The sequence below is a fragment of the Siphateles boraxobius genome, unplaced genomic scaffold (assembly GCF_051911475.1).
Source record: "Siphateles boraxobius isolate OS27281-9 unplaced genomic scaffold, OSU_SipBor_1 77, whole genome shotgun sequence".
Lineage (NCBI taxonomy): Eukaryota > Metazoa > Chordata > Actinopteri > Cypriniformes > Leuciscidae > Siphateles > Siphateles boraxobius.
In genome coordinates, this window is record NW_027509205.1 from 22,447,815 (window position 1) to 22,460,338 (window position 12,524).

Sequence of the window (12,524 nt, forward strand, 5' to 3'; positions counted from 1 at the left end):
ATGGAAGGAAGGGACGCTGCGGAAGCCACATCCTATCCGAAGGGAGGTAACATGTGGAGAATACACATATGGACTGGCCGGAGGGCAGTGTAACATAGGGCAGAGGCAACACCAGGCAGTGACGGCAGAGCGGACTCTGCCAAGGGAAAGACACGGGCCCACCGCAGGGAGCTGATCGTGGAAGAATACGCATATGGGATCGCTGCAGGGATCACCATATATGGAACCAAGCCTAGCAGAAGTTACAAGCATACGAGCACTAGGCCTGGTGTCAGACGCTTCGCAACGTCTGACTGCCGAAGGGGTGCGGAGGAACTCTACAGGGTTCACCTGAGTGGGGAACTCCACTGGAGCAAAGAAGCGCACGTATCCGCTTCATGTGGAGGGGAGTGGCGCAGCAAGCCGACACTAGAGCGGGAACTTCGGTGTTACTGGCTGGATGAAACGAGCACACAGGAAGAAACCAGCTCAACGCGTAAGTTATAAAACCTTGCGAACGTGTTAGGTGTCGCCCAGCCCGCAGCTCTACAGATGTCTGTCAGCGAGGCGCCGTGTGCCAGCGCCCAAGAAGAAGCGACACCCCTAGTGGAGTGGGCTCTCAACCCAGGCGGGCAAGGCACGCCTTGGGCTTCGTAAGCCAAGGCAATGGCATCCACTATCCAGTGGGCCATCCTCTGCTTGGAGACAGCCTTTCCCTTCTGCTGGCCTCCGTAACAGACAAAGAGCTGATCTGAGGTCCTGAGGCTTTGCGTTCTATCTACGTACAGGCGCAGAGCGCGGACGGGACAGAGGAAAGCCAGGGCTGGGTCTGCCTCCTCCGAAGGCAGCGCTTGCAGGTTCACCACCTGGTCCCGGAAGGAAGTGGTGGGAACCTTGGGCACGTATTCGGGCCGGGGTCTCAGGATCACGTGAGAGTAAGCCGGGCCGAATTCTAGGCACGATTCGTCGACCGAAAATGCATGCAGGTCCCCTACCCTCTTGATGGAGGCCAATGCAACCAGGAGTACTGTTTTACAGGACAGAATTTTTAAATGAACTGACTGCAAAGGCTCAAAGGGTGGTCTAAGGGCTGAAGTGCCGAAAGGACCAGAGACAAATCCCAAGAGGGTATAGAGAGTGGGCGAGGAGGATTTAGTCTCTTCGCTCACCTCAGGAACCTGACGATCAGGTCGTGCTTTCCCAGCGACTTACCTTCAACTGCATCGTGATGTGCGGCGATAGAGGCAACATACACTTTAAGGGTGGAGGGAGACAGCCTTCGCTCCAGCCCATCTTGCAGCAAGGAAAGCACAGCTCTGATCGAGCAAGTTCTGGGGTTCTCCTCGTGAGAAGAACACCAGTCAACGAACAGGTTCCACTTCAATGCATAGAGGTGCCTCGTAGAGGGAGCTCTAGCGGAAGTGATGGTGTCAACTACCGAGGGGGTAGGTCACCTAGAACCTCCGCATCCCGTCCAGGGACCAGACATGGAGTTTCCAGAGGTCTGGACGCGGGTGCCATAGGGTGCCCCGTCTCTGAGAGAGCAGGTCCTCTCTCAGAGGAATGGGCCAGGGAGGGGCTGTCACGAGGAGCACCAGTTCCGGGAACCAGGTCCGGTTGGGTCAATACGGCGCAACTAACAAGACCTGCTCCTCGTCCTCCCTGACTTTGCACAAGGTCTGTGCAAGAAGGCTCACTGGGGGAAACGCATACTTGCGTAGGCCCAGGGCCAGCTGTGTGCCAGAGCATCCGGGCCGAGGGTCCCCCCGGTAAGGGAATAGAACAACTGGCAGTAAGATGTGTCCGGCGCGGCACACAGATCTACCTGTACGGTCCTGAAGCGCCTGAAAATCAGCTGGACCACCTGGGGATGGAGTCGCCATTCTCCCGGTAGCACCCGTTGCCGTGAGAGCTCGTCGGCTGCACGGTTGAGCAGGCCCGGAATATAAACGGCACGAAGCGAACTCAGATGCCTCTGACTCCAAAGGAGGAGATGGCGGGCGAGTTGTGACATGCGGCGGGAGCGTAGACCACCTTGACGGTTGATGTACGCAACGGTCGCAGTGCTGTCCTTACGGACCAGTACATGCTTGCCTAGTAGCAGCGTTTTGAACCAGCCCAGCGCAAGATGTACTGCTAACAACTCGAGGCAGTTGATGTGCCAATGCAGTTGAGGCCCCGTCCACAGACCTGAAGCTGCATGCCCGTTGGACGTGGCCCCCCAGCCGGTGGCAGAGGCATCCGTGGTTACCACAGAGTGCCTGGACACTTGTTCTAGGGAAACACCTGCCCGCAGGAACGAAGGGTTCGATCACAAGCTAAGAGTTTGGCGACAGTGCGGAGTCACTTGGACCCGGCACGAGCCGCTCTGCCACAACACCCATCTCGGGACTCGATCGTGGAGCCAGTGTTGGAGCGGCCTCATATGAAGCAATCCGAGCGGCGTGACCGCGGCTGCAGATGCCATATGCCCCAGGAGCCTCTGAAACAGTTTCAGTGGTGCCGCTCTTCTGCGCCTGAGCGTGCTCACGCAGTTCAACACTGACTGGACGCGGGCCTCGGGTGAGGCGCGCTGTCATGTTGATCGAGTCCAACTCCATACCGAGAAAAGAGATCCCCTGCCAGGGGGTGAGTTTGCTCTTTTCCCAGTTGACCCGAAGCCCTAGGTGGCTGAGGAGATTGAGCACCATGTCCCTGTGTTCACACAACTGCTCTCTCGACTGGGCGAGAATAAGCCAGTCGTCGAGGTAGTTGAGAATGTGAACACCACGCTCGCACATGGGAGCAATGGCCGCCTCCGCGACTTTCGTGAAGACACGGGGCAACAGGGCCAGCCCGAAGGGTAAGACTTTGTACTGATATGCCCGTCCCTCGAACGCAAAGCGAAGAAACGGTCTGTGTCGAGGGAGAATCGAGACATGAAAGTACGCGTCCTTCAGGTCGATCGCTGCAAACCAATGTTGGGGACGGATGCATTTGAAAATGCGTTTCTGCGTAAGCATCTTGAACGGCAGCCTGTGAAGGGACCGGTTCAGGGCACACAGGTCCAAGATTGGCCGTAACCCACCGCCTTTCTTGGTTACAATGAAGTACGGGCTGTAGAAGCCGGTCTTCATATCGGCTGGAGAGACCGGCTCGATCGCTTCCTTCGCCAGTAGGGCTGCGATCTCTGCCCTGAGCACAGGGGCACTGTCCGCCAGAACAAGGGTGAACAGAATGCCCCTGAACACAGGGGGACGCCGGGCTACCTGAATCGCATAGCCGAGACTGACAGTACGGATGAGCCAGCGAGACGGGCTGGGAAGCGCTAACCAGTCTCCCAGACACCGCGCAAGCGGGACCAATGGCACCACAGACGTACCCGGGGTGGCACAGCGCGGCGGAATGCGGGGACCCGACTTGGACGGCATAGCGGCCCGGAGTGGGGTCTGAGTGTGTGGTGCAACACGTATCTGCTTCCGTCGAAGGGCAGAGTGAGTGTGCGGAGGCGTCAGTGCATCCGGAACACAGCCACAGATGCTCGCTGGCAGTGCATCTGCATCGTCGACCGCCAAGCGCGCCCTCTTGGGATCCAGAGGTTTCAGAAATTGCTCTTTTGTTGAAAATGTGGGTACCACTGGCCCGTGGGTCAGTGGCGGAACAAAAAGAAAAGGAAACAAAGGATTCTCCGCCCGGCCCTCCACCGGGGGAAGGAGCGGTGCCTTCACCACCTCCTGAAGAGCAACTTGATCCACCTCTGGGTCGCCCGTCTCAGGGTCGATTGCACCTTCGCTTGCTTCCTGGTTTGGCAGCGGCCTGGACGAGTGTGGTCGACTTCCTGCGGCCTGCTCCACGCTGAGGCCTGGATGGTGGCTGCTGCTGCTGAGGCTTAGCGGGAGCGGAGGATGCCGCAGGAGGTCGGCCTCGGCGACGAGCGGACGGAGGGTCTGCGGCCGGCGGACGGGTGGGAGCAGCAGGGGTCCGCCGGGGCAGGATGTGTCGGATGGCCTCCGTCTGCTTCTGGGCGGCCGAGAACTGTTGGGCGAAGCTCTCAACCGCGTCGCCGAATAACCCAACCTGGGAAAGAGGGGCATCCAGGAACCGATATTTACCGGTGTCCCTCATATCCGCCAGGTTGAGCCAGAGGTGGCGCTCCTGACTGAACGTGCGGTTTCCTACGTCGCTCAGAGGGCGAGGTCGGTTGCCACACGGAGCTCCCGGAGGAGCTCTGGGTCAGAACCACCTTCGTTCATGTCCATGACCGCCTGGGCCTGGTGGACCTGCAGAAGCGCCATGGTATGGAGGGTGAGGTAAGCGAGTCTCGATCTTAGCGCTGTCATAGTCATATTCCCGCAATGAGAACATAAGCTATTCACAAAAGCTGTCTCAGCGTGCTGAACGCCCAAACAAGAGAGGCAACAATTTTGGCCATCTGCTGGCGCCAGGGAACGACCGCACCCAGAAACGCACAAGCGGAATGACATCCTGAAAAGGACGCAGGGTCACGCTTGTGTTGCTCTTTTAGTTGAAAACAAAAAATATAGAAAAGAAAAAATAACTCTCAGTGCTGAAGCACCCAGGGATAGCCGCGGTGTAATCGGGGTACACACTCAAAGAGGAATGGCCACCAAGACAGACACATACACATACACAGACACACACAAACAATGCTGTGAAAACAGCAGTTGTGAGCTGTAATGCTCGCGGCCACCGCTGATCGCGCCGTCACATCAGCACTGGAACAGAGTATTTTCTCTCCTTTGAAGCAGTCTTCAACGTTGCAGCAGTCTGCAGAAACTCAGAGTCAAAACGAAAGCTAGGCTCCGAAGTGAAAGACAATGAGTGTGTGCGCCTGCTTCCTGTTTATACCCGCGCTGCGGGGCGGGGCGCGTGAAAAGCTTTTCACGCACGCCAACTTTCATTGGCTTGTTCTGTAGACACTCGAAGTTGATAGGGCTCCCTGAAGTGATCCCAATTACATTGTCACGTCGAACGTGAGCGAATGAAAGGGAACATCTGTCAATGTTTAATGTTCAGTTATGTTTGACATGTGAAAGAGTTTCTGTTATGTTGAAGTTTTGATCGTTACCATTGTGCAGAAGAGTAGAGCTTATAGGTTGTGAATAACTGCATATATAAATAATATGTTGCTTTGTTCAATAAGCAATAGCTTTGCTAATGCCAGTGCAGTAATGAGTTTGTTTATTGTGCTGAGCTGAGCATCACACAGTCTTTTACTTGTCCAACATAATGTAAAAGGATAGATCACCCTCAAGTCATCCTAGGTGTATAAGACATTCTTCTTTCAGACAAATACAATCGGAGTTATATAAAAAAATGTCCTGGCTCTTCCAAGTTTTATAATGGGAGTGAACAGCTGGTGAAAATTTGAAGCCCAAAAAAAGTGCATCCATACATGATATGGTTACTCCACACAGCTCCCGGGGGTTAATAAATGCCTTCTGGAGCGAAGCAATGAGTTTGTGTAAGAAAAATATCCATATTTAAAAGAGTAACCCCTGACCCGACGCACAGCGTAATGATGAACACGGAAACTCAGAGGAAAGATCAAAACAAAACACTAGTCACAAATTAGCCATTTTGAAGAGAAATGTTGGAGGATTTCTATATAATTGTGATGAAGCACCAGACTCAGTGGGATCCATTTGAAGCTTTTTATTAGAATAGTCAAACAGGCGGGAATAATCAACAGCAAACAGGGTAATGGAGAAAAGGCAGAGACAAACCAGATAACAGGCAGAGGTCGAGGCAGGCGGCAAGAAGCAAGGTCCAATAAACACTCCAAGTCGGGGAGGGCAGAGAACAGTATATTCAGTCCAAGGTCAGAGTACAAAGAAAAAACAGGAATAAACGCTCAGAAATGATGGCCAGGGCAGATCAAGATTTCGGAGAGAAGTAATGTGTGGAAGCTTTTATGTGTGTGTGTGAATGAGGTGCAGGTGTTGCGCAATCAGTCGCAGGTGAGAGGCATGATGGGAATTTGAGTTCGGTAAGAAGGACTAAATATTACGGAGACGGATCTCTCCGGTGGTGCGGAGGAGGCAGTACGGGAGCCTCCTCTGTAACAATAATAGAAGAGGAGCTTCAGTTTGTTGCACAGCATTATTTGTTTACACAAGAGGTGTCTAAGCTTACGATTCTCCTACATCGTAAGTCATACTCGCGTCACGGGTTACTTTTGTGGCGCAAGTCGACTTGTGTAGTAAACGTACGGTCATCGGGCGGAAGTTATTTTAGATTATAAAGTTATAAATATGGATATTTTTCTTACAAAAACCCATTGCTTTACTTCAGAAGGACTTTATTAACCCCCTGGAGTTCTGTTGAGTATTTTTATCATGGATGATTGCACTTTTTTGGGATTTAAAAGAGAAACAGCCATTCACTGCCATTATAAAGCTTGGAAGAGTCAGGACATTTTTTAATATAACTCTGATTGTATCCGTCTATAAAGAAGAATGTCATATACACCAAGGATGACTTGAGGGTGAGTAAATCATGGGCTAATTTTCATTTTTGGGTGAACTATTCCTTTAATGTTCAATAAAAACAGGTAATTTCCATTCAGTAAAAATCATTTACTTTTGAGAGTCAACATAAATTAAAATGGCACATTTAGCAAAAACAACAAAAAAAGTTAAATTCATTGTGTCATATACTAAATAAGGTAGGAGATTTTACATGATTTATTCAGGTAAATTTTATTAAAGAAATCAAGCCTTAAATTCTACTCAATATCATGTGTAATATTGTTACTATCATTTTTTTTAGATATTTAGATAGCATGTAAAATTGTTTACAGTGATTTTTTTTAGTGTTTGTTCATGAATGGTTGCATAATATCACTTACATGTCTCTAAAGTAAGTTAAAGTAATACTGCAATAACTGGTTATAACAGTTGAAGTTTGGATATAACTTTACATAGACTAGGTAGGTTTAGTAAGTTATTTTATCATACCAGTCTAATGCTAACATGGCAAGTTTAAGTTATGTTATGATTATATTTTTCAAACAGTATGATCTTTTGCAGACTGAGATTAAAAAAATTGTGGTTATCACCATCTTTTTATTCAACCCATATTCCTTGAAAAATGTAATTTCTAAGTTAAAGGCGGGGTAGGTAAGTCTGAGAAACTAGCAGAAAACTGCTGGATTTTGGAAATATCCAACAGAGAAACTCCCACCCCCTTCCTTCTGAGCTCATTCCAAAGCCACGCCCCCAAAACACATGAACTCGTGATGCCAACCGCTCAGCTGGAGGACTCGTTTACCAGTGCGGAGCGGAGAGGATCGCACTGCGATGGAGTGACATCATGTCAGAATCACAGGTAATAAAATACCTTTTTGACTGCTCTTTCTCTGCTGCTAGTTCAGGCTCTGCAGTTAGCAAAGCCATTGAACTCCAAGCTTGTGTCTGTGGCTGGAGCAAGGCGACAACGGTCAGGGGTTCGAAGATTCATCAAGGGAAAATGAAATGCTTGAGGGAGAAGGGACAAGGGCCTCGCATTGATCAGTACTTCTTACGAAGTCAGTCAAGTCAGTCGAATGAAATCCAGCGACAGGAAGCAAACCACAGTTCGCAGGATATCAGCACCCCTGTCATAGAGGAGAGGAGGGTTTGCACAGTTAGTGATGAACACATTGATTCTTGTGAACCCGGTCAGACTAACCAGCATAAGAGAGAAAAGAACCTCAACGGGCATAGGCCTGGAGTTAGATGGCCAGAAAGGACAGTTAGATGCATTAGAAAGATTAACTGGTACAGTTGAAAAGAAGCTGGATAAATTTGGGGACATCATTTACGCATATGGAAGTGAGAGGTTTGGTGTGGAAAAAAGGAAGGAAAAAGTACAAACTACTCCTGGATTGTCTAGACGGCAGCAGAAAATTGAAGGGTTAGTTAGAGAAAGGAGACAGCTGAGGAAGCAATGGAAAAGAGCGGAACAAAGTCAGAAGGAGGGACTCAATCTCTTACAAAGGGCCATAAAAGATAAGCTTGCAACATTACGCAGAGCTGAGCGCCTACGGAAACGCTACAAAAAGAAGGAGCGTGCGAGGGCTAATTTCTATAAAGATCCATTCAAATTCGCAAAGAAGTTATTCACCAGTGAGAAGAATGGCACTTTAAAAGCATCTAGGGTTGAGCTAGAGAGATATTTGGAGGAAACACATACAGATGCAAAAAGGCATAAGCCTATGTCTATTCCGTCAGACATCCCACCTGTCAATCCACCAGAATACCAAATGGAGGTCTGTGCACCTAAGTGGAAAGAGATAGAGCAGGTTGTGAGAAAGGCAAGGGCTTCATCATCTCCAGGGCCTAATGGAGTTCCGTACAGAGTGTACAAGAGTGCCTCAGGAGTTCTACGAATTCTGTGGAAATTGATAAAAGTGGCTTGGGAAAAGCAGGTTGTACCTAGAGCATGGCGCAGAGCAGGGGGAGTCTTTATACCCAAAGAAAAAGATGCTACAAGCATCAGTCAGTTTCGCCCTATTTCACTATTAAACGTCGAAGGCAAGATTTTCTTCAGCATTATTGCTCAGAGATTGTCAACCTACCTATTAAAGAATGGCTTCATTGACACTTCAGTTCAAAAAGCGGGAATTCCAGGATTCTCAGGATGCTTAGAACACATCAGTGTTATCTGGCAACGAATTCAATCAGCTAAAAAGGAGAGGAAGGAGCTCCACGTGACATTCCTGGATTTGGCTAATGCATATGGTTCAGTGCCACATGAGCTTCTTTGGGCATCATTTGATTTTTTCAGGGTACCGATGTCGATAACAAATTTAGTGAAAGCCTATTTTGGAGATTTGCAATTTAGTTTCTCAACTCCAGAATTCAGCACTACATGGCAATGCTTAGAGGTTGGAATAATGGCAGGATGCACTATTTCTCCACTGGCTTTTACCATGGCAATGGAAGTAATCATTAGGGCATCAAAATGGGTAGTAGGAGGAGAGCGCTTGGCTGCTGGGATGCGACTACCACCAATCAGAGCATACATGGATGACATGACAACCATGACTACAACGGTAGCCTGCACTAATCGGTTATTGGGGAAGTTAACAGATAATATTGAATGGGCACGAATGCAATTTAAGCCCTCTAAATCAAGGAGCATCTCCATAATTAAAGGCAAGGTAGTAGATAAAACATTCTTCATTAATGGTGAGGCAATACCAACAGTTTCTCAGAAGCCAGTGAAGAGTCTAGGGAGATGGTACGATGGGGATCTAAAGGACACAGTTCGAGTGGGAGAAGTTAGACGACATGCAGTGGAAGGGTTGAAGAGCATAAACAGCTGTGCTCTACCAGGCAAACTGAAACTCTGGTGCTTTCAGTTTGGTCTACTGCCAAGGTTGCTGTGGCCACTGACTGTGTATGAGGTTTCTTTGACAACAGTGGATAAGCTGGAAGCGTTAATAAGTTCATACATCAGGAAATGGTTGGGAGTTCCACGCTGCCTCAGCAGAGTGGGACATTATAGTAAAGGAGTATTGCAGCTGCCAGTCTCTGCTTTAACCGAGGAGTTTAAGTGTGCCAAGGTCAGACTGGAAATGACTTTAGCAGAGTCACGCGACAAATGTGTAAGGGAGGCAGCCCCTGTGGTAAAAACTGGTAGAAAGTGGTCAGCAAAGAAATCTGTAGTAGAGGCAAAGGCTGACCTTCAAATTGGGGATATCGTGGGACAGGTACAGCATGGAAGAGGGGGTTTTGGGCTCAGTTTAGCTCCTCCTAAATGGCACAAGGCAGGCCCAGCCCAAAGGAGGAAGCTGGTAGTCAACGAGGTGCGAAAGCAGGAGGAGAGGATGAGATGTATAAAGGCCATTTCCCAGGCCAAGCAGGGAGAGTGGATGAGATGGGAGAGTGTGGAACAACGCAAAATGGGCTGGCAAGACCTTTGGTCAATGGAAGAGAGTAGGATCAGTTTCCTTATTAGGTCAACATATGATGTTCTCCCATCACCGCAGAACCTAAACCTCTGGGTAGGAGAGGATCCATCTTGTCCTTTGTGTTCATCACCTGCCACATTAAGGCACATTTTGACAGGATGTAAGGTGGCTCTTAGCCAGGGTCGGTTTACTTGGCGCCATGATCAAGTATTGCGATGTTTGGCTTTAGCATTGGAAGGCAAGCGTAGTTTGACCAATAAATTGCCGCCTGTTCTAGCAAAACATTACACGCAGAAGACAATATTCCTCCGCCCAGGCGAGCAACCACCAAGAAAAGGTGCTAACACCAATTCTCGCCCAGGACAACTGGAAGCTGCTAGGGACTGGAAGATGCTGGTTGATCTTGATCAACGGCTTATTTTTCCACCTGAGATTGCCACCACTAACCTACGACCAGATATTGTTTTGTGGTCTGGATCAGCACGCATTGTTCAACTGATAGAGTTAACAGTGCCATGGGAGGATGCGGTAGATGAGGCATATGAGAGGAAGAAACTGCGGTATGCTCATCTGGCCACTGAAGCAGAACAGTGAGGATGGAGAGTCCAGGTTTATCCAGTGGAAGTGGGTTGCCGAGGTTTTGTGGCACACTCTACAACCCGGTTCCTCAGAGACGTCGGATTCAGTGGCCAAGAGTTGCGTCGTACAGTAAAGAACTTATCTGAAGCAGCAGAAAGGAGCAGCAACTGGCTGTGGTTGAGACGGAAAGATTCTAGCTGGCTGTGTACAGGCCGCCATGCTACGGTTTCGTAGAATTCTTGAAAACTTGAAAGGTCTGTTGGTTTATTTGTATAGGTTGTATAGTATTTACAGTCATTACGTTCCTGTGTATATTGCGTGAATGACGGGTGGTTGGGCAGATATTGTGTTTTGCGGTAGGTGGTATGCCATACGGAACCGTTGCCACTGAAACTGCATATTAACGCACCAGTGGGGCTCGACAGCCTTAGTCAAACGGGTTGGCGCGTATGGTTGGGTTGCGGAGAGATTGTGAGATTGTGGTTAGGTCTCAGCAGCAACTGTTGGTTTATTTGTATAGGTCGTATAGTATTTACAGTCATTACGTTCCTGTGTATATTGCGTGAATGACGGGTGGTTGGGCAGATATTGTGTTTTGTGGTAGGTGGTATGCCATACGGAACCGTTGCCACTGAAACTGCATATTAACGCACCAGTGGGGCTCGACAGCCTTAGTCAAACGGGTTGGCGCGTATGGTTGGGTTGCGGAGAGATTGTGAGATTGTGGTTAGGTCTCAGCAGCAAGAGGGAAGTAGAGGTCAGTAAGCTGGGCTGAGTTGGGTGGGGGACGGAGGGGGGTGACTCTGGGACGCCAGAGTCACTGTCGAGCCCTCTTGAGGTGTCGTGGGCTAGTCGACGAAACACTGAGGACGGAAGGTGCCCCCTTGAAGACCCTAGAGATGTTCCCTACTCCGCTCAATCCAGGGGGTTGTTATGGGGGGACCGCACTGTGGTTGCAGCCGTTGTGTGTGCTGACGCGCAATATTAACACCAGACAGAAGATTCACGTCACCAGATGGAAAGAAGCGTAAATGGATGGAGAAGCATAGGTTACTGTAAAGCTACGTCTTAGTTGGTGATTATCTTGGCGAAAGCCGAGTACAAATCAGCATGAAGTTTTAACATCTACTCTCGTGTAATGGAAATCTGCCATAATTGTGAGACTTCATGGCTTGCGGTCGGTACGCGCCTCTCCTCTTCCGAAATGAGCGAGTCAACCGAGTGCGCACATGTGGACAGCTCCTGTTGCAGCAGTGCTGGTAGTCAACGAGGGAGAGTGACAGTCACCCAGTCAATCAGAGCACTCGGTCCGAATGGGATAATGAGCTGTGTTTATTGCAGCCCTGAGAGGACTACAGACACTCGATTTCCTTTTCAGAGTATTTACATTTTAGATATGTATTGGTATATAAAGACAGTTTAAACAAATTTGGCAAAAAGGTGTTTTAGAAACACATTGCCTACGCTGCCTTTAATAACAAAAAAATATATACACTGTATTTGATATTCACATACCAGTTTGACTGGGTTCTTCATTTAGAGTATCATCTAGAGTTTTCTTCAGTTCAGTCAGAGCTCTTTTCAGAGAGTTCACATTCACATCAGAGTCAATCCTGATCTCAGTCCAGTTCTTGGTGTGTGGACGACTGTACAGGGATGAGCTCATCTACAGCAGGAGAGAGAGAAGACTGTTAAATATGATCATTATTTTTGAGCAGTAAATTCAATATGTTTTACACAGGAGCTTTCTAACACAGTCGAGGCAAGACCTCTGTATGAATATGGATAGATATCACCGTACTTCCTCTAGTTAATTGACATGAAGAATTGCTTATATTTTCTCTACTAAAAGATTTCTGAAATATTGAAATATGCAAATGAAGCATTGTCTTATGTTCAGTTCAGTCTATAGTGTTTCATCACCATCTACTGGCCTGGCAGCAGAATACAGTTGTGAGGATGGAAAAGTACCTAACAAGCCCAGTGACAGATGTTTATAGGTGGTTAAGATGGTACTAAAAAACATGTTAATTAAAAATGATAGATGGCACTAGGACACTGCAGGTGC

The 12,524-nt window shown here is 48.7% G+C and overlaps 1 protein-coding gene and 1 long non-coding RNA gene across 2 annotated transcripts in view; one reads left to right on the forward strand and one right to left on the reverse strand.

Annotated features, from left to right (window-relative positions):
* Positions 1 to 12,524, forward strand: part of LOC143725560 (uncharacterized) — a 358,276-nt gene that overhangs the window by 153,975 nt on the left and 191,777 nt on the right. The gene's annotated exons all lie outside the window — the stretch shown is intronic.
* Positions 1 to 12,524, reverse strand: part of LOC143725520 (E3 ubiquitin-protein ligase TRIM39-like) — a 30,765-nt gene that overhangs the window by 5,416 nt on the left and 12,825 nt on the right. Inside the window, exon 5 of the mRNA XM_077217995.1 lies at positions 11,972 to 12,122. Coding sequence (XP_077074110.1) covers positions 11,972 to 12,122 — 151 coding nt within the window. The remainder of the gene's footprint in view (positions 1 to 11,971; positions 12,123 to 12,524) is intronic.